Genomic DNA, 18,725 nt, shown 5'->3' on the forward strand with positions numbered 1-18,725 from the left:
TTCAGGGGCCCATTTGTCAAAGCTGGCACCATCAGAACAGATGCGACTGACACAGAAAAACCAGGAGAATGGAAGAGTCATTACAGGTAGCAGAGTGAGAGGATATTTGGTCAAGGCAACTATGGAGAGTTGGGGGATTTATAGTGGACAATGTTGATCATCTCACCCCAGAAATGGAAACAGAGATGTCAACGAAGGGAAGAGAGGAGTCAGAGATGGACCAGGTAAAGGCAAGAACAAGGTTGAAATTGGAAGTAAAATTGATACACTTTTGCATTCCAGATGAGACAGAGAAGTAGCACCGATTATGTCACTGATGTCCCAGAAAAAAAGACTTAAGAGTGGAGGCCCAGGTATCATTGGAACAAGGAATGTTCCACATACCCCACAAAGAGACAGGCATAACTGGGCCCATCTGGGTACCTAGGGCCACACCTTTGACCCGAAGAAAGTGAGAGGAAATAAAAAGAGGTGTTCAAAGTGAGGAGAGGATCGGCCAAGCGAGGAGTGAGGTGGTGGACAGGGACAGTTCAGGCCTTTTTTCCCCAGGAAGAAGTGAACAGTCCGGAAACCATCTTGATAGGAGATGGATGTGTAAAATATTACATATCCATTTAGGGTGTAGGTTTGATATCCAGACGTTTCATTACCTGGCTAGGTAACATCATCAGTGGCAACCTCCAAGTGAAGCGAAGCTGTTGTCTCCTGCTTTCTATTTATATCTTTCTCCTGGATGGGGTTCCTGGGGTTTGTGGTGATGTCATTTCCTGTTCGTTTTCTGAGGGGCTGATAGATGGCATCTAGATCTATGTGTTTGTTTATGGAATTGTGGTTGGCCAGCTAGCCACAAAAAGGCACGACCCTCTCTTCCTCATAGCCCTATACACGGATGGAAAAAAAATCACCGTTTCGACTGAGACAACACACCTATCCTGGGACAGGCTAAGCAAAGACATGCCAGAGAACTCCTAGAGGCCTGGCACTCCAACCACAACACCATAAACAAACACATAGATCTAGATGCCATCTATCAACACCTCAGAAAATGAACAGGAAATGACATCACCACAAACCCCAGGAACCCCATCCAAGACAAAGATATAAATAGAAAGCAGGAGACAACAGCTTCGCTTCACTTGGAGGTCGCTACTGATGATGTTACCTAGCCAGGTAATGAAACATCTGGATATCAAACCTACAGTTCAGTGAGCAAACCTACACCCTAAACCTCAACCTGAGCTACAAACCTTCACAAACCTTGCATTACATATCCATGGTAAAGAGGATGCGGCTGGAGCCTGCAAACTGTATATTCTGAAACCGATGTAAAGAGTCAGAAGATCATGGATTTAAGTGGGAAGGGACTGGTTAAGAGAGAGAAAAACATCAAGTTGAACTTGGACAAAATAAGTTCTGTGGAGCAGAGGCAGGCAGAAACAATAGATTTGCTTGGGCAGTCCGGTTTGTGGATTTTGGGAAGAAGGTAGAAGCAGGTTCCATGGGGTTGGGAGGTCTATGAGCTTGGAGGCAATGGTAGGTGGGGTGGAGATCACCAAACAAAATTAGATTACTGACCATTATGGACACAATGGCCTAGTGTTCATGGTCTGGGGAAAATAGGAGGTGGCGTCCGAGAGCTTGCATTCAGCCTCTGAAATACAAAGGTCAGTATACCAGACAACAGCACCATCTTTTCAGCAGGCGTGATTACAAGGTCAGAGTTGGATTAAAGTTGTTGTCTTAGAGGACCTCACTTCTTCGAAAAATACACTGATACATGACCTACAGACCTACCAGTGCAGATACTCACATTTCCGTGGGTCCACAGACAGTTTTATTCGATGTGTCAAACCACATAAGTGTGCACAGGCTGACATGAATGATAGGACAAAGACAAACAGTTAAGAAGTGCAATTCTATTCAAGGTCTGCTCAGCTAAATACACATATGGAACTATGGAACTTCAACGGGGAAGAATAATGCTAGATGTGCAATGACGTAGCCAAGAACTGACCAAAGGTCCATGTACACGCTGCACAGTAGTGGAGGGGAATAGAGGAATCCAACCTAGATTGCGACGTGAATTTGTGGCCATAGAGTTCGGAAAATGTCTATAAGGAGTGGCTGTTTTTGTGGCTTTCAACATGCAGGAATTACTCATTGTTTTAAAGAGGACACTAGATACCATATTCCGACTTTACAACATGCCACTGATCTCCACCAAGTTAGGAGGGTCATCAACGGAGCAGAAGACTTAATGTGCCCCTGTCCAAGAGAAGGAGTATGGTGAAATAAAATATGGAAGTGAGAACTCCATTAAAACCATTGCCACTTAGTGATCAACGTCTGCTCCAATGCCCAGTCTCAACTCCCTACTCCTGAAAAGGAATTTGCTTTGAGTGAACAGGATACATCAGCTCCATCTCATCAAAAATATGGCCCTGTTCAGTACAAAATGTCGAATTTCCTCAAAGGAATGATGGATGACTCTTACTGAGAAGCAGGTGTGACTGCTATTTAGCTCATTAATGGATTTCATCATGTCCTGGATTGGTAGGCTAGCAGGAAGGCATTACATTAAATCCAGAGTGATGCTGTTCTTCAATAGGAGGAATGAAAGCTGCCAACTTCATTGGCTTCTCTCACGGATCTTTTATTGTGACTCAGTCTATCTTGCCAATGCTCTTTCGACAAGGAGACTGAATAGCTCCTGGCTTAAAAAAATTACATCTTAATACTGCTAAATCAACTCAAAACTCAACTGGAGCACAAGTACTTAGCAAATATAAATCTTAATTAAAGCAAATTTCAGTATCCTGAATCCAAGGCTCAATCAATTTGATTGCTTTATATGCCACAATGCATTTAGTAAGATTAGTGAGTGTTTTCTTCCTGTTTGTTACAAAATACACAATCATTATTCACTTTATTGGCAATAACTAGATCACTGAATTTACTTTACAAGCTATCATTAAAAATCAAGTTTTTGATCAATAGAAATATGCAACATAACATATGTCCAGTAAATAATAATGATATGGAAAATTAATTGCCTGTGAATGATAACGTTTATTAATGTGCATATTAATCAGAAATTTATAGCAGTATCAGAAATCTTGTGAATTATGAACCACAACTGGTTGCTGGTCACTGTTCATGTTGTGAAATTAGCATCTCATCCTCACTTTCATCATGACTTTCATGAAGTTGCTGCATTTGTATATTAATTGCTAATTAAACTTAACATAAGTAGTATGCTCATTAGCTATCATTTCAATGACAATGGCACAGTCTCTGGATCATCACAAATCAGAAATATGACCCATGATGCACATCAGGACTCTGGAAGTTCTGACAAACTGACCTCTGTGGAAATTGCCTAGGAAGTCTGAATTCCCAATGGGCAATTCCCTTACTCTCCCAGATATTCTGAAAATGTCCCAATCAGACTTGAATACCTCTCAAGACCCAACTTGACTAGCTCCTAACCCAATAATCCAACCATTTTCAACTGCTCCAACAAGATCAGACTACCCCCAACCACACAACAACCCTCTGGCCCTACTTTACCAACCCACTAACCTCTGTCATGACCCACCTGCCACTCTACCCAGTTATCTCACTCTACCCATTCATCCACTCATTAGCATCTCACAATCCGAGTTGCAACATGATAAGCTCAAATATCCAGGATAAAAGGGAGTGCATTTTCTGCACTGATCCTACGTGCAGCTCTCTGCAAGAATTTCGGTGCTATGGAAATTCTTCAGTCTGCTGGATCAGAAGTTGAATCCTTTTAAACATAACCAGGTAACTGGTTTTCTGACTGATCATTGTTGGAGGCAGTGGTTCTGATGTGGAGTTGAAGACTTAGGCTATATATTAGCTTATGACTACCAATTAACTTCTGCTCAGACTGAACAATTAAAAATATTCCTGCAGGATATGCTTTGAATGGAGATTTAAAAAATCAAGTTTACAAATGTTGTCTTCTTGCACAATTCCTTCTTTTTTCACTCTCTGATCCAACCTCTGAATTCCTCGTTTATTTCTCTTTCCATATCTCATTTGACAATGAATTCATTCACTCTCTTCATCCTTTCTCTGTTTATTTCTCGTTGATTAATGAGATACACTGTTCCTTTGTTTATCAAGGTTCCAGATGCCATCACTTTGCTGCTCTCAGTATCTTGTGGGTGATTTTTTTAAAAACAAAACATCAACTGCAGGAATGAAACTATTAGGCATACGGTCATCTGACTTGCCCCCACCACCCCCAGCAAAATTTACATCAATACATTATATTGTTTTTATTTTGAAATGAACAGTGAGCTGCATATATTAGTCATATCTGTGGAATAAAACCAGATTCAACCTGGCAGTCAGTCAGATCCTGTTTATACCACACATACAATTTATTTCCCTTTATCGTAGAAACAATTTTCATTTGTTGTTGCTATTCGAAAACAGAGTTTTGATTCCATTGGAACTGAGCTGCTCTACCGCACAAACCTTGGCTCAGGCTGATACTTAGTCAAGTACTACAGGGTCATGCAACTTTCTGTGCAAGTCATCATGTGGATGACAAGAAAATAAATGTAACTTAGCGCTACCCATTATTCTATATATAATACAGTACTACCCATTCACTGCACATCCCCCTCCAGCATATTATTCAAATGTCAGCCATCTATTATGCAATACATTAAAGCTAGAGTTACCCAACAATTATCCTGCAATGTAACTGACTGCCATATAACCACTGGCTGCACAAAACTTAGGCAATTCTGTCATATATTTGACCTGTGCACTACACAACACAGGAAAAGTATTACCTTCTAAACAATTTACAATACAATAAAAGTATAATGGTCATAGTAGTTTGAATATATTTAGAATTCCGAACACCACATTGATACTTTCAGGCAATACAAGGCAAGTCAGCTGCTTTGGTGCTCACCAAAATTATGAAGCAAAATTTGTTTCCTAGTATATCAATAAACTTCTTTACTCAAGTTCACATCATTCTGAAACACACTTTATTTTTCTCTATTCTTTCACTATAATGTGAACACTTCTGGTCAGCATTTGCTGCCCATCCCTTATTCCTTTGAACTGATTGGGTCTCTCGGTAATTTCAGTTGTTCTTATGTCCCATGTAGACTTGATCGATTAAGTACAGCAGATTTCCTTTCCTAAAGGACATGTGCAAATTGGGTAATTGTACCAAACAGCAGAAAAAAATGATTACTTCAAATATAAATACTGGTTTGCTCAAATATCTCACCGTCTAAATATTAATCTAAGTATAAACTCCTTTCAATAGACAGTTAAGGAAAGTTAACAATCAACATGAATAACCATCACAAAATAAACTAATCATTGTATTCTCAGTGCCAACAAATCAACAAAACCAACAATCAAGATCCTTCAAAAGAAAACATTTGCTATTTGTTCACAGGAAATTTGACTTTGTGGCTCAAGATGAGAATATAAACAGTGACTATTAGCTCAAGCTATTGGCTTTCTTTCAAATATCAATTCTTGACTTATGTTTTATTATCCTTTTTTTGTCTTAAAACCTAGAAAATTGCAATGCACAACCTGAAACCCAATCCTGTGCCTTTAGCAAAAACTTCATCAATATTCCTTTACCCAATACCCATGCTTCTGCAAGCTTCCACCAACCTCCAACTTCTATTTCACCTCCAAAGTCCTGAGATTTTTTTTCCCCTTCCAAATCTTTCTCATCTATCTATTTTTAGCACCTCACCAATTAGCTTTCACCTCTGGCCGCAGCAATGAAACAGCCCCGAAAGTCACAAACAACATCCGTTGTGGTTGTGATGTAGCATCTTTGTCAGATTTTCTTCAACACAATTGACCCCATTGTCTTTCTCAAATGGCCCTCCTCTGTTGTTCAGCTGTTTGAGACTGCTCTCAAAGGGTACCACTCTCAATATATTCAACCAAAGGTAGAGGACGATTCCTCATGTGGCCCCAAAGATGTGGAATTCCCAAAGATTTACCTTCAGCCTTTTTCTCGTGACAGGGCATGGAGTCAGCTTCCAAACGTATACTGAAGGCCCACAGCATTTCCCCCTCCTGTCTCAACCTGGACTTCAAGACAAGTTCTGCCTGAGCCTCCAGTTAAACAACGCAAAGACTTAAGTCACAAACTCTACGCTCTCAACACAGATTTCATCACATTTTCCAACCATGTGACTGAGTGTGGCATCAAGGCACTTCACATAAGAACTCTTGTGTAGGAGTGGGCTATTCAGCCCCTTGAGCCTGCTATGCTGTTCAATACAATAATGGCAAAACTCACCTCGGCTTCAACTCTACTTTCTTACACCTCTCCATATCCCGTCAACACATTACTAATTAAAAATCTGCCTTTCTCCTCCTCAAATTTACTCCATGTCCTGGTACCCACTGCACTCTGTAGTAATGAATTCCACAGATTCATGACCCTTTGAGAGAAGCAATTTCACCTCATGTCTAAGTCTTCTCCCCTTACCCTAAAGCTATGACTTCTCTAGATTGCCCCACGAAGAGATATCCTTTATATGTCTACTTTGTCAATCCCCTCTAGCATCTTGTAAACAACAGTTAAACTCCAGAAAGTATCGACCTAAACTGCTCAATCTCTCTTCATAAAACAAACCCCTCATCTCTGGGATCAATCTAGTGAATCGCCTCTGAACTGCCTACAATGCAACTACATGGGACCAGAAATGTGCACAATATTCCAGGTGTGCCCTCACTAAGGCCTTATACCCTTTTCACAACACTTCCCTAACTCTTATACACTATTTGTTGTATGTGCATTCTAGCTTTCAGTGATTCATGCATGAAGAGACCCAGATCCCTTTGCACCAGAGCACTCTGAAGCTTCTTTCCATTTAGAAAGTAAGTTTCATTTCTACTCTTCCAAGCAAAATGGATAACCTCACATTTATCCATGTTAAACTCCACCTGCCTAATTTTGGCCTCTTTCTGCCAAATTTTGTCCCTATTGACTCCACTTTTGCTAGAGACAATGGGAATTGGGGGAAAACTGCCTGCTGATTAGAGTCATACCTGAAACAAATGAAGATGCTTGTGGTTGCTGGAGGTCAGTCGTCTCTGCAGGCATTCCTCAAGAAGGTGTCCTTAGCTCAAACATCTTCAACGGCTTCATCAATGATTTTCTTTCCATCATATGATCAGAATTGGGGACATTGTGACTGCATAATGTTCAGCACCATTCACGACTCATCAGATACTGAAACAGTCCATGTCCAAATGCAACAAGATCTGTACAATATCCAGGCTTGACTGATAAATGGCAAATTACATTTGTACCACCAAAATGCCAGACCATGACCATCTCTACAAAAGAGAATCTAACCACTGCCTTTTGACATTCAATGGTATCGCTATCACAGATGTCCCCCCATTACCAACATTCTGGGGGTTATCACCGACCAGAAACTGGAATATTCGTTTGTATACTATGGTGACAATAACGCGTCAAAGACTTGGAATCTTGTAGCAAATAACTCAACTAACTCCCCAGAGCCTGTCACCAACTATAAGTCACAAGCCAGGAGTGTGATGGAATACTCTCTACTTGTGTGGATTAGTGAAGCTTCAACCATACTCAAGAAGCTTGACATCATCCAGACAAAACAGCTCGCTTGATTGGCACATCCACAAACATCCACTCCCTCCACCATCGATACTCAGTAGCAGCACTGTGCACCGTCTACAAGATGCACTCTATAAATTCATGAAGGCTCCCTAGACACTACCACTACCATAAAGGACAAGGGCAGCAGATTCATGGAAACATTACCACTTGCAAGATTCCTTCCAAGTCACTCACCATCCAGACTTGGAAATATATTGCCATTCCTTCAGTATTGCTGTTTCAAATTTCTAGAACTCTCTCCCCAAATGTGTATCTCTACCAAATGAACTGCAGCTCTCAAAAGGTAGCTCACCACATCCTTCTCAAGGGCAACTAAGGGTGGGCAAGGATTGCTGGCCCAGCCAACAACACAATCCTTGAGTGAATTAAAAAGAAACAATAATTCAGATTAAAATTTGAAAAATCATACAGCACCAGGTTATAGTCCAACAGGATTATTTGTGCTTCCAAATAAACCTATTGGATCACAACCTGGTGTTGCATGATTTTTAACTTTGTACACCCCAGTCCAACATCGACACCTCCAAATCAGATTAAAATAAATCCCATCTGGAGTCAGACAGTCTAGATCAGGAAGGATATTGTGTCCTTTGCTGAGAGTGATACAAATCTATTAGAATAATAACAGGACTTAAAAGGGCTAAATTAGCAGGCTGGCTTTAATCCTCTAAGGTACGAAGGTACTGTATTTCAAGTAATAAAAAAGGATTCAACAGGCTAATACACAGCAAGAGCAATTGTAGTAGGGGAATGAGGGATGTGGGTCCTTTTAGGGTACAGAATACGAGAAAGAATAGCCGGCTTATATGATTTAACCAAGTCAGAAATCATATATGCACTTAATAAAAGCCGACGAAGTAGTAAACTAATTACCACAGCTGTGTCTTGAGATTTCACTCACTATTGCCGGTTTACTCATTCATTAATTCAATTTCATGGAAGTGCTATTTTGATAGTAACTTTCTTAAAGGGGACAGAGATCCTATTCAGCATGTATCTAACAAGTATGTGATGGAAAAAATTTGTTTGGTGTCCTGCAAGTGACTAAAGTGCCGGTAGACAGTTCTGAGGGGGGGATTAGTATAATCTTTTTATAGGTTCGGGTGACGTGGTGTGGAGAGACCATAGTTTTATGAATGAATGAAAGAAATGTAGAAGTAGTAAATACAGATCGCTTGCGAGTGGACTGGTAATAAATATCTCAATACAAAACCATAGAATAAGACGTTTTAAGGCAAATGACTCTCTGCATCACTAAAGGACAATCACCTGGACGACAGAGGTATTGTTAATTGCTAACCAGTATGAGTAAGCAGGGCAGAACCTTAGTAGATCACAGAATATTCAGAGGCAAAAGGGTACAAGATAAGCAATGAACAGGCACCAGGTGTTTGAATACAACTAGCAGATGTGTGATACACAACAATCTGATGTAATCAAAATGCCTAGTTAATTGAATTGTAAATTTGATGTAGTAATTTACAGACCTGACGTAATTAATTACTTGATCAAACAATTTACAGACGTGATGTAATCATTGCCCAGTTGATTGATATATGGACTTGATATTTTGATGCAATAAAGTACACAAATAGTATTGTGCGGGTGTTTGACAGAATAAGCTCGATTGTCCAGGTGACAATCTGGAGTTCCTCTCCTTGCTGTAATCTATTACCGCTTGAATAAACTGCTGTTCCTGCTGAATTCCGGACGCTTCCAAACTCTTTTTGCCTCAAAGACCAAGGTCACTCATACAGTAATAATTTTAAAATAAGAGCGAAGACTTTGAAAAATGAAATAAGGGAGTGCGATTTCTGTGCAAAAGTAGTGAAAGCTGGAGATCATTTCATAAAAGTGTTTGGATGCTCAGTTAATTTAAATTTTCCAAATCGCGACCAGAAGCTTGTTGGGTAAAGATATCAAGAGTTAAGAAGTGAAATAGAGTTGAGATAACTTGTCATGATCGGAGTGCAAGAACAGTCTCAAGGTTGTGAACAGCCCAATTCTGTTCCAATTTATGGATTTCCCTTTCCACCCTATCTTTCTTATCCCCTCATGTCCCATTTCATTCTCCTGCCCCACTACATTTCTCCATTTTCCAACTCTTCCCCTTGCACCACTTCTTGACATTTTTCTTTCTTGATCTAACAGAGATACAATACATTTGGAAATTAGATTACCTTCACTATATACCCTAACAGGCATTAAATCACAATGTCAAAATGGCTTCCTTTCAAAAAAGGCAGTTTGAGATACAAGCTGCATTGATACACCTGTTATAATTTATTGAATTATCTTGTTTGGACAGAAGGCAGCCAGTTTAATGTTTAATGCTCAGTAGCATACCTTCAAGGTGATCCACTAGGCGGCACGGTGGCACAGTGGTTAGCACTGCTGCCTCACAGCGCCAGAGACCTGGGTTCAATTCCAGACTCAGGCGACTGACTGTGTGGAGTTTGCACATTCTCCCAGTGTCTGCGTGGGTTTCCTCCGGGTGCTCCAGTTTCCTCCCACAGTCCAAAGATGTGCAGGTTAGGTGAATTGGTCATGCTAAATTGCCCGTAGTATTAGGTAAAGGGGTAAATGTAGGGGAATGGGTGGGTGGCGGGTCGGTGTGGACTTGTTGGGCCGAAGGGCCTGTTTCCACACTATAAGTAATCTAATCTAAATCTCACTAAATCTGATTTCAGGTGCAACAGAGCAATAGTCAATATTATGCAAACAAAAAAAATTGAATTGAAATTCCCTGAAGACATTACTCTGGACAAAGTAGAAGTTAAAAATAAAAATATGACATTTCAACATCATCCTTTCTGCAAACCATGGTTAACATTTGTTTCTTCCCTTCTATTCAGGGTACACCGTTATTTAAAATCTAAATATTCTTCCTATGATAACCTGAGAACCTCCTCCTGAACTAAGCCAGTTGTTTCTTTCTTGGCAAGTAAAGTTGGAAGCTGAAAGTTAGATTTTACAATATATAAATATATAGACATTTATTACAATAATGTCAAAATACTTACTTTCGGCACATCAATAGTCACCTCCCTCATAGCACTAGGTCTGACATCATTCATCGCTTGCAGGAAGTCATTAAAGGTTATCTTCACTGATTCAGCTACCTCACTGTCTGAGGGGTTGGCGCATTCTCCAAGTGCCCGACGCAATGCATGCAGACCTGGCAGAATGAAAAGCATTTTTATGGGTCACCTATTTTGCTCATTTTTCTTAACAACTGAGTTTTTAAATAATTATACATCATGTTACAAGATATTTCAAAATTTTGCAAATTATTTCTAACAGAACCATATGACTTGCACATCATTGATGTCTATTTCAACCTATTGACAAGTGTATTATGCACTTTGCAAACATGTCAAGTAAATACTGGATAAAATATAAAGTCAGTGTAAATCCACAGTTTATTCAAAAAGCACCTTCATCAATAGCACGACATCAATAAGTAAAGCGCATATCAGTATTTCAAACTGAAAATATGTCTTATCTACTTTTAAGCAGTGCAAATGAGCAGACAGTTGGTATTTCCCTTTATTAAGCAAATAAAGGACAGCTGAGCAAGTTTGTCACAGATGTTGTATTTCATGATTTTAGCTCAAATAAAATTAAACTGATGACAATAACATCTCCTTTGTCTGACTGTAAGGAACTCACATACAGTGAGTTTTGGCAGTCTTAATCTAGCTCCTCTCATGCATGAACCCAACAAAAAACTGTTACTTACTGGAAATATAAAGCAGGCAGGTGGGCAAAGTAAAGCATGTCATATTATTGAGGTGATTTTCTAAGGTTAGGTCACTGGTAAAGCCAGGGTAAAGGGAACTGTGCTTTGCATTTGACAATAACAGATTTGAGTACAATTGGAACCAGAAATCTTAACAGCTCCATTTCCCAGCACGGACACTCAGTGGTTAGCAATATTGCCTCACAGCACCAGGGACCCAGGTTCAATTTCAGGCTTGGAGGACTGTCTGTGCGGAGTTTGCACATTCACCCAGTGTCTGTGTGGGTTTCCTACAGGTGTTCTGGTTTCCTCTCACAATCCAAAGATGTGCAGGTTGGCTAATTGGCCATGCTAAATTGCCCATTGAGTTCAGGGATGTGTAGGTTAGCTGGATTAGCCATGGGAAATGCAAAGTTACGGGGATAGGGTAGGGGGGTGAGTCTGGTTGCGATGCTCTTTGGAGGGTCGGTGAGAACTTGTTGAACCGTTTGGCCTGTTTCCAGACTGTAGGGATTCTATGATTATTGACATTGTGTAGCTTTTAGTAGTCATTGCTGCACCTGCATACCCAGAATTACTCTTTCAGCTATAACAGATGAATGGTTCCTAAAAATGTCTGTCCTTTTATGTTATTCTTCATTTTTTCTCCTCTACCAAAGAGGAAGGTCGATAATGGGGTATGGTACCATAGTTGTAAGCATAATAATGTCTTCAGAAACACTGGTATAGATGGTGTTCATTGTAGATAGACAGAGCAAGAGGAGGCATATTTTCTTTCTTTCAACTCCACATATTTTAGTGAAACAAATTTTGAAATCTCTAACTAGAGGAAAGAGCTTTTACTGTTCTGCGAGTATAATTATTAAAAGGATTTTAATTCAACTTATTTTGTCACAGAGTGTGCGAGAAGATTAATCAAATGGCATGTTACATACAAATCTAATCCCACCTTCTTGATTCCCATCTGTTCACTCTAACTGGAGTCACCTAATTAATGTTTACTCCCATCTCCCCACCAGCCCCTAACATTGTTCCAGCTGTAACTGGTCTAACACAATAATGATCATGAAAGTAAGTTGTACATTAGTTGCTCACTAGTATTGTAAATATCTCAATAGCATTTTTTTCATAGGAGTCAACAGGTTCTGTGGAAAATATATGTTGGAAAATCTTGAAGCATAACGATAATCGGTTAACATACGTTGCTGTTAAATTGCAAAGTTGCAAGTAATCTGCAGCAAGGAAGAGATATTCCATAAACTGTAAATCGCCACGAGTTACTAGATGCCTTGGCTACAGTAACACTCATGAAAATGACAGTTTCTCCTTAACTTCCCCACACATTTTGTAATCTAGCTGCATTTGCACATTACATTTGCCACAATAAGTTAAGTTCCAGTAATCGAGTAGATGGGTTATTTAGAACTCTGTGTGCTCCCTTTGACATCTCGGCTTCGCCTCTGTGTGTTCCTGACAATGTCTCTCAACGTGTGCAGTGTCTTCCCAAATGCGACTTCTTCATTTTTGCCAATTACAAGCTGAGATCTCTTATGTGTTGACAGGTTGGCTTGGCCTCTTCAGGAATGCTTTGAGGACATACATAAAATATTTCCTCCTGGGTGTATCCTGCTACAACGGAGTTCTCAGTAAAGTATGTGCTTCAGGAGTCTCACATCAGGCATACGAATGACGCATCCCACCGGAAAACCTAGTTTTGAGCGAGTGGTGGCTTGATGCTAGGCAAATTGGCTTAGGAGAGGGTACTGGATCACTATTCTTCACCAAATTTGCAGGATCTTGAGAACACACATAAACTGGTGATACTTTAGTGCTTTGAAGTTCTTGCTGTAGGTCATCCAAATCTCTGAAGCATAAAAGAATACTGGGATCACTGCTACCCAGTAAACCATGGCCTTAGACTCTGGTTTGGATCTTTGTTCTCAAATACTCACTTGCTGATATATTGCAGAATCTTCCTCATCAACTTACCGTTGTCCATCAACATTTATGTGAAGAACCATTCATGCAGCAGTATCTTGGTTTTATGTGGATTAATTGTTGCAAAATGGTATTTTGTTTTCATAACTTACTTTAATCGTTTGATGTTCTTTCTCCATAAAAGAGAAACTTATTAAACAAAGATGTTGGTAAGAACTTACCTGAATATATCATAAATGTACAGTGGTAATCATAGAATCCCTACAAAAGGAAGCAGGCCATTTGGCCCAACAAGTCCACACCGACCCTTCAAAGAGTATCCCACCCAGACCCATTCCCTTACCATAATACTCCACATTTCCCCTAACTAATGCGCCTAGTCTACACATTGCTTAACATTATGGGCAATTTAGCATGGCCAATTCACCTAACTTGCACATCTTTGGACTGTGGGAGAAAACTGGAGCACCCGGAGGAAATCCACGCAGACACGGGGAAAATGTGCAAACTCCACACGGGCAGTCGCTCGAGGCTGGAATCAAACCCAGGACCCTGGTACTGTGAGGCAGCAGTGCTAACCACTGAGCCAACATGCTGTCTTAATATTTCAACCTTTTTCCATTTAAAGTTGTAAACTGTAATCCTCAAAGTTATTTATTGCTTTAAGACATTTTTCACATTAGTGCGTCCTTCCCCTGCGACTGATTAAATGCTGCAGGTTACATTTAGGAAACTATTAGACAAGCTTAACCTTGCCCAGAGCCAAGAGTGGCACAGGATTTGGGGGAAATGAGGGACAACAAATCAAAGTGGAAGCCTTGCCTGATTTTTCCCCATTCTAAAGCCAAGGGTAGAAGCTCAATTGCTGCACAACCCAGTTTGAGATAAGTGGATACACAAAGAAAGAACCTTGCCTCACATCACCTGCTGTATGTGGCCCAATTACACAATACTTAATAACTGAGACAGCTAGCAATAATTATAAGATTTATGCTGATTTTTTTCAAACAGTTTTGAGTAAGAAATGATTTGTTTTTCATGTCTAATTTCTTTTTCTGGGAAACAAGTTACAGGTTTGAACTAGGCTTATCAGACCATCACCTACCTAATATCGATAAGGTCATCAAAGTTCATTCCTTGGTGTCTGTTTTTCCCTCAACAGAAATTAAAAATATTGAAACTGAAAAGATGTGTTGTTCACTTTCAGTAATATAAATATATGCGACCCACGCAACTGCAGCACTGTTGTGCTTGTAGAGTGACATTAATATTTTTCCTTTTCCATTCAAAGATAATCAGAGATAGTACAAGGTTCTTTTTTTTTACATATTTCCTATAAAAGAATCCCATAAAAGAACATAGTAATAGACCAGCATCCATAATAATATATCCAGAATAAAGATCCCTTTAGTTGAGAAGTGTGGTGCTGGAAAAACACAGTATGGCCAGGCAGCATCCGACAAGCAGGAGAATAGACGTTTCGGGCATAAGCCCTTCTTCAGGAATCCCTTTATCCTGCTTAAGGGAATAAAGAGAACTGCACGAGTGCGAAATTTTCCTGTTGAAAGATGATCAGCCTGAAACAGTGGATGACTTTCTTCACAACAGTGGGTGAAGTGGAGGCAAGGAAGATCTGACCGTATGAAAGAGTTCCTGTGTGTGTCTCTGTGTGTCCATGTGCTTGCGTCTGTGAGTGAGTGAATGGTACAGGATGATTCAAGATGGCTCCCTGTTGCAGAGAAGTCTCCCAGGATGAGCTGTAAAGCAGACTGAGTTGTGGATAACCATAGAGTGGGCATGCCAAGTAACATTAAGACCCCAACTGGGTGAGATTTTGTGGCCATCAGTCCAAAGGCACCTGGCCATAACAGGATTCATGTCTCTCAGTGGGGCTGTCACTTCTCTAAAGTTGCTGCTCCTTTGACAGGATTTCCTCAAAGGGAAGATGAACATAGGCAGCTAAATTGGAGGCCAGCTCCCCGATGATAGTGCTACTAGAGAGAGAGAGAGAGAGAGAGAGAGAGAGAGAGAGAGAGAGAGATGGGGGGGGCGGAGAAAGAGAGCAAGCGAGCAAGGGGGGGCGGGGTAGAGTGATAGAAAGGCAGGGGAAAGAAAGAATGAAAGAGAAGGGGGCGTCAAGCGAAAGATGGGGAGTGTGGAGAGAAAGACAGGGCAAAAGAGGGAGAGACGGGGGAGGGGGAGAGACAGAGAGAAAGAAAAAGAGAGACAGGGAGGAGCGAGATTGAGGGAAGGAGAGAGATGTGGGGAGACAGAAAGAGATTGGTAGGGAGAGAGGGGGATGAGAAAGAGAAAGACAGTGGGGGAAGGAGACAGAGAGAGAGATGGTGAGGGATGCGAGAGAGAGGTGGTGGTGGGATGGGGGGGAAGAAAGAGACCGTGAGCGAGCGAGAGATGGGAAGGTACGAGCAAGGGGGAAACGCGAGGGCAAGGAAGCAGAGAGAGACAGGGGAAAGGGAGACACAGAGAGCGAGGGGAGTCAGGAGACGGGGGTGGGGGGGGGGGGGGGGGGGGAAGAGGGGGAGAGAGAGAGAGAGAGCGAGCGAGAGCGAGTGCAAGAGAGAGAGAGGAAAGCAAGAGAGGGGAGAGCGACAGCGAGAGGGCACACAGGGAAGGCGCAAGAGAGAGCATGCTGGGAAGGTGCGCGAGAGAACCGAAAGTGATATCACCCACCACAACAGATCAACAGATAAATAGCAAGTGGGACAGAACATCAGTGCTTCATTGAAGGCTCACTGACGATGTTACCTAGTATGGTGACGAAGTGTCTAAGAACAAATCTACCAGCTCAGCGAGCAAACTTACAACCTGATCCTCCTGAGCTACAAATCTTCTCCAAAATCGCAAGGTTGGATCAGTTCAGTATCAGTATCAAGATAGTCCATCCCCCCGCCACCTCCCCCTTCAAATTGATAATGCCATTGATGTCATGGGAAATGGTCCCTTTGTGTAAATGTTCATTGCCTGCCATTGAGTGGTGCTAATATTATTTGTTACTTATTGGACTGAGTCTGCAAGTTAATTTGTTGTATGTGGGTACAGTCTCTGAGGAGTTGTGAAAGGTGCTTATCATTGTGTAATTATCAAAAAATATCCAATTTCTGTCCTAGTGTTGAAGGAAAGGTTATTGATGAATTCACTGAAGATAGTTTGGCCTAGCTCATTAGTCTGAGCAACTCCTTCAGCAATGCCCTGGATTTGAGATGATTGATCTCCAACAATCACAACATCATCTTTTGTGCTAAACCTTACTGTGATGTTGAGGACTTCAGGAGACATCCAAGAAGGATCATCCATTCAGCATTTCAGGCTGAAGGTATTTGTGAATGCTTCAGCCTTAGTTGTTGCATTCAGCTGTAAGACTCTACCATCTTTGAAGCTAGAGATTTTCATGGAGCTTCCTCCTCTTGTTTATTAGTTACTTAATTTTCCAGACCCATTCACAACTGGATATGATATCACTGAAAAGCTTTCACCTGATTAGCTAAATATGAAATTACTTAGGATTGTTTATCACAAGTGAGGATTGCAGATGCTGGAAATCAGAGTCTAAATTAGAGTGGCACTGGAATCATGAAGAAGGGCTTTTGCCTGAAGCATCGATTTTCCTGCTCCTCGGATGCTGCCCAACCTGCTGTGCTTTTCCAGCACCACTCTAATCTAGACTGTCCATCACATGCTCTCTCTGCTATTTTTGCATGTAGTCCAGTGTTGTCATTTCAGCAGGTTAGCACCAACTTTTCAAGTAAGCCTGCTACAATGCCCAACATGCACTTGCATATGTGTTGTTGAATTTGTTTTAGTGGTAATGGAGGATTGAGCGATAGAATGAGTCATAGCAGTTTATAATTCTGCTCTTGTTGGCCTATAATGCCTCATGGGTGTCTAGTTTTAAGCTGCTAGATCTGTTTTTAATTGATCACATTTGGCATGATAATTGTGCCACACATCATATTGGAATGTATCTAAAGTTAAATAAAGTGGTTGGTAATCAAATGCTGCCAAACACATCTTGGGACAAATTACTTCCATACTTGAATTTAAATGCATCAACTAAATACTCTTCCTGAGTTCTTGGCACAAACGAACAAATTAAAAACTAGATGTTAAAAACATTTATATCAAGCAGAAAAAAGTATCTCTGTTTCTGAAGTTGATTTTGTTAAAACTATTTTAAAGTTTAGACAATATGCATATTCTTTTAAGCAGCTTCGGAAACATTATGATCAGCAGTTTTGGAAGACAATGAGAAGGGTTGCAGGAAAATAAGCAAAGCTTTCTGAACCGGATTGTTGCTCAAGTGTGGATATCAGGGAACTGCAGAGGCACGTGTGAATGTGATGCTCCGTTCAGTTAAACAGCTTTCCAACACATTGTCAGGGTTTATATATAAATAATTGTCATACTGGCAAGGCAAAAGATGGCAACCAATACATGTGGAAATGACATTACCTCAGCAATTATTGAAAAGCTTCTGTAGGCAAAGAAAGAAAAATTACAACATTAAAAATAAATTGTAATCCTGTGTTCTATTAATGTAAAATGCTGTTTCTGATCTAGAGCAGGGACAAAAGGTCAAAATCTGCAGAAACAAATACCATCTCATATGTGGAGATCTGTCTGAGATTATTTGGGCAATCAACAGTTCAATGGAAAAAAGAAAAACATTTAGCATAAAATAATACAAAAAAAAACCACAAACTGCAAATTGAACAAAGTGTCTTCCTGTTTCCTTTTCTTATTATCTCTGCTAGTCTTTCCAAATACTCCCCAGTGAATACTGTGGTCAGCAATGATGCTTAACCTTTTAAAGACTGAATTTGACTCAGTGTTCTGCAACATAAAATACTTTTGAATGGCAGAATTTCATTATATAAAGTACTATGAGAACATGATCCATTTATTTCACATTTGTCATTTTCTTAGATAGATTGCACTTAAAATGAGCAAGGGTTAAGGCACACAAAGCAAAGGAAGCTATTTGCCATCAAACATGTTCCTATCCTGTTTATTTTTTCAATGTCTGACCAAACCTCCATAAGAACAGTTAATTCTTTAGTCCAGCACAAGGTCAAACTGTTCCAGGCCCAGTCCTATTTTCTCCCTCAGGCTATACATCAATGCTCTTCCGAAACCACTGCCGGATAAGTGGGGGACATGTTCTGAATTAATACAAGAAAACATCTGGTGTAGGCTTGGGCAAGGAAAATCAATCTGATTACAGAATCCAAGCATTTTGTTTTCCAACCACATTAATTAAAGTAAAGTTCATTCGTGTTCGATTGCCACCAATAGCAAAAAAAAACAATTTTGATAACAGAATGTGTT

General features: G+C 40.4%; 1 protein-coding gene across 8 annotated transcripts in view; it reads right to left on the reverse strand.

Annotated features, from left to right (window-relative positions):
* Positions 1–18,725, reverse strand: part of afg2a (AFG2 AAA ATPase homolog A) — a 518,183-nt gene that overhangs the window by 433,980 nt on the left and 65,478 nt on the right. For all 8 annotated transcript variants that reach the window (XM_072584192.1, XM_072584188.1, XM_072584194.1 and 5 more), the window contains one exon: positions 10,723–10,877. In XM_072584192.1, coding sequence (XP_072440293.1) covers positions 10,723–10,877 — 155 coding nt within the window. The remainder of the gene's footprint in view (positions 1–10,722; positions 10,878–18,725) is intronic.

Source organism: Chiloscyllium punctatum, chromosome 14 (genome assembly GCF_047496795.1).
Source record: "Chiloscyllium punctatum isolate Juve2018m chromosome 14, sChiPun1.3, whole genome shotgun sequence".
Classification (NCBI taxonomy): domain Eukaryota; kingdom Metazoa; phylum Chordata; class Chondrichthyes; order Orectolobiformes; family Hemiscylliidae; genus Chiloscyllium; species Chiloscyllium punctatum.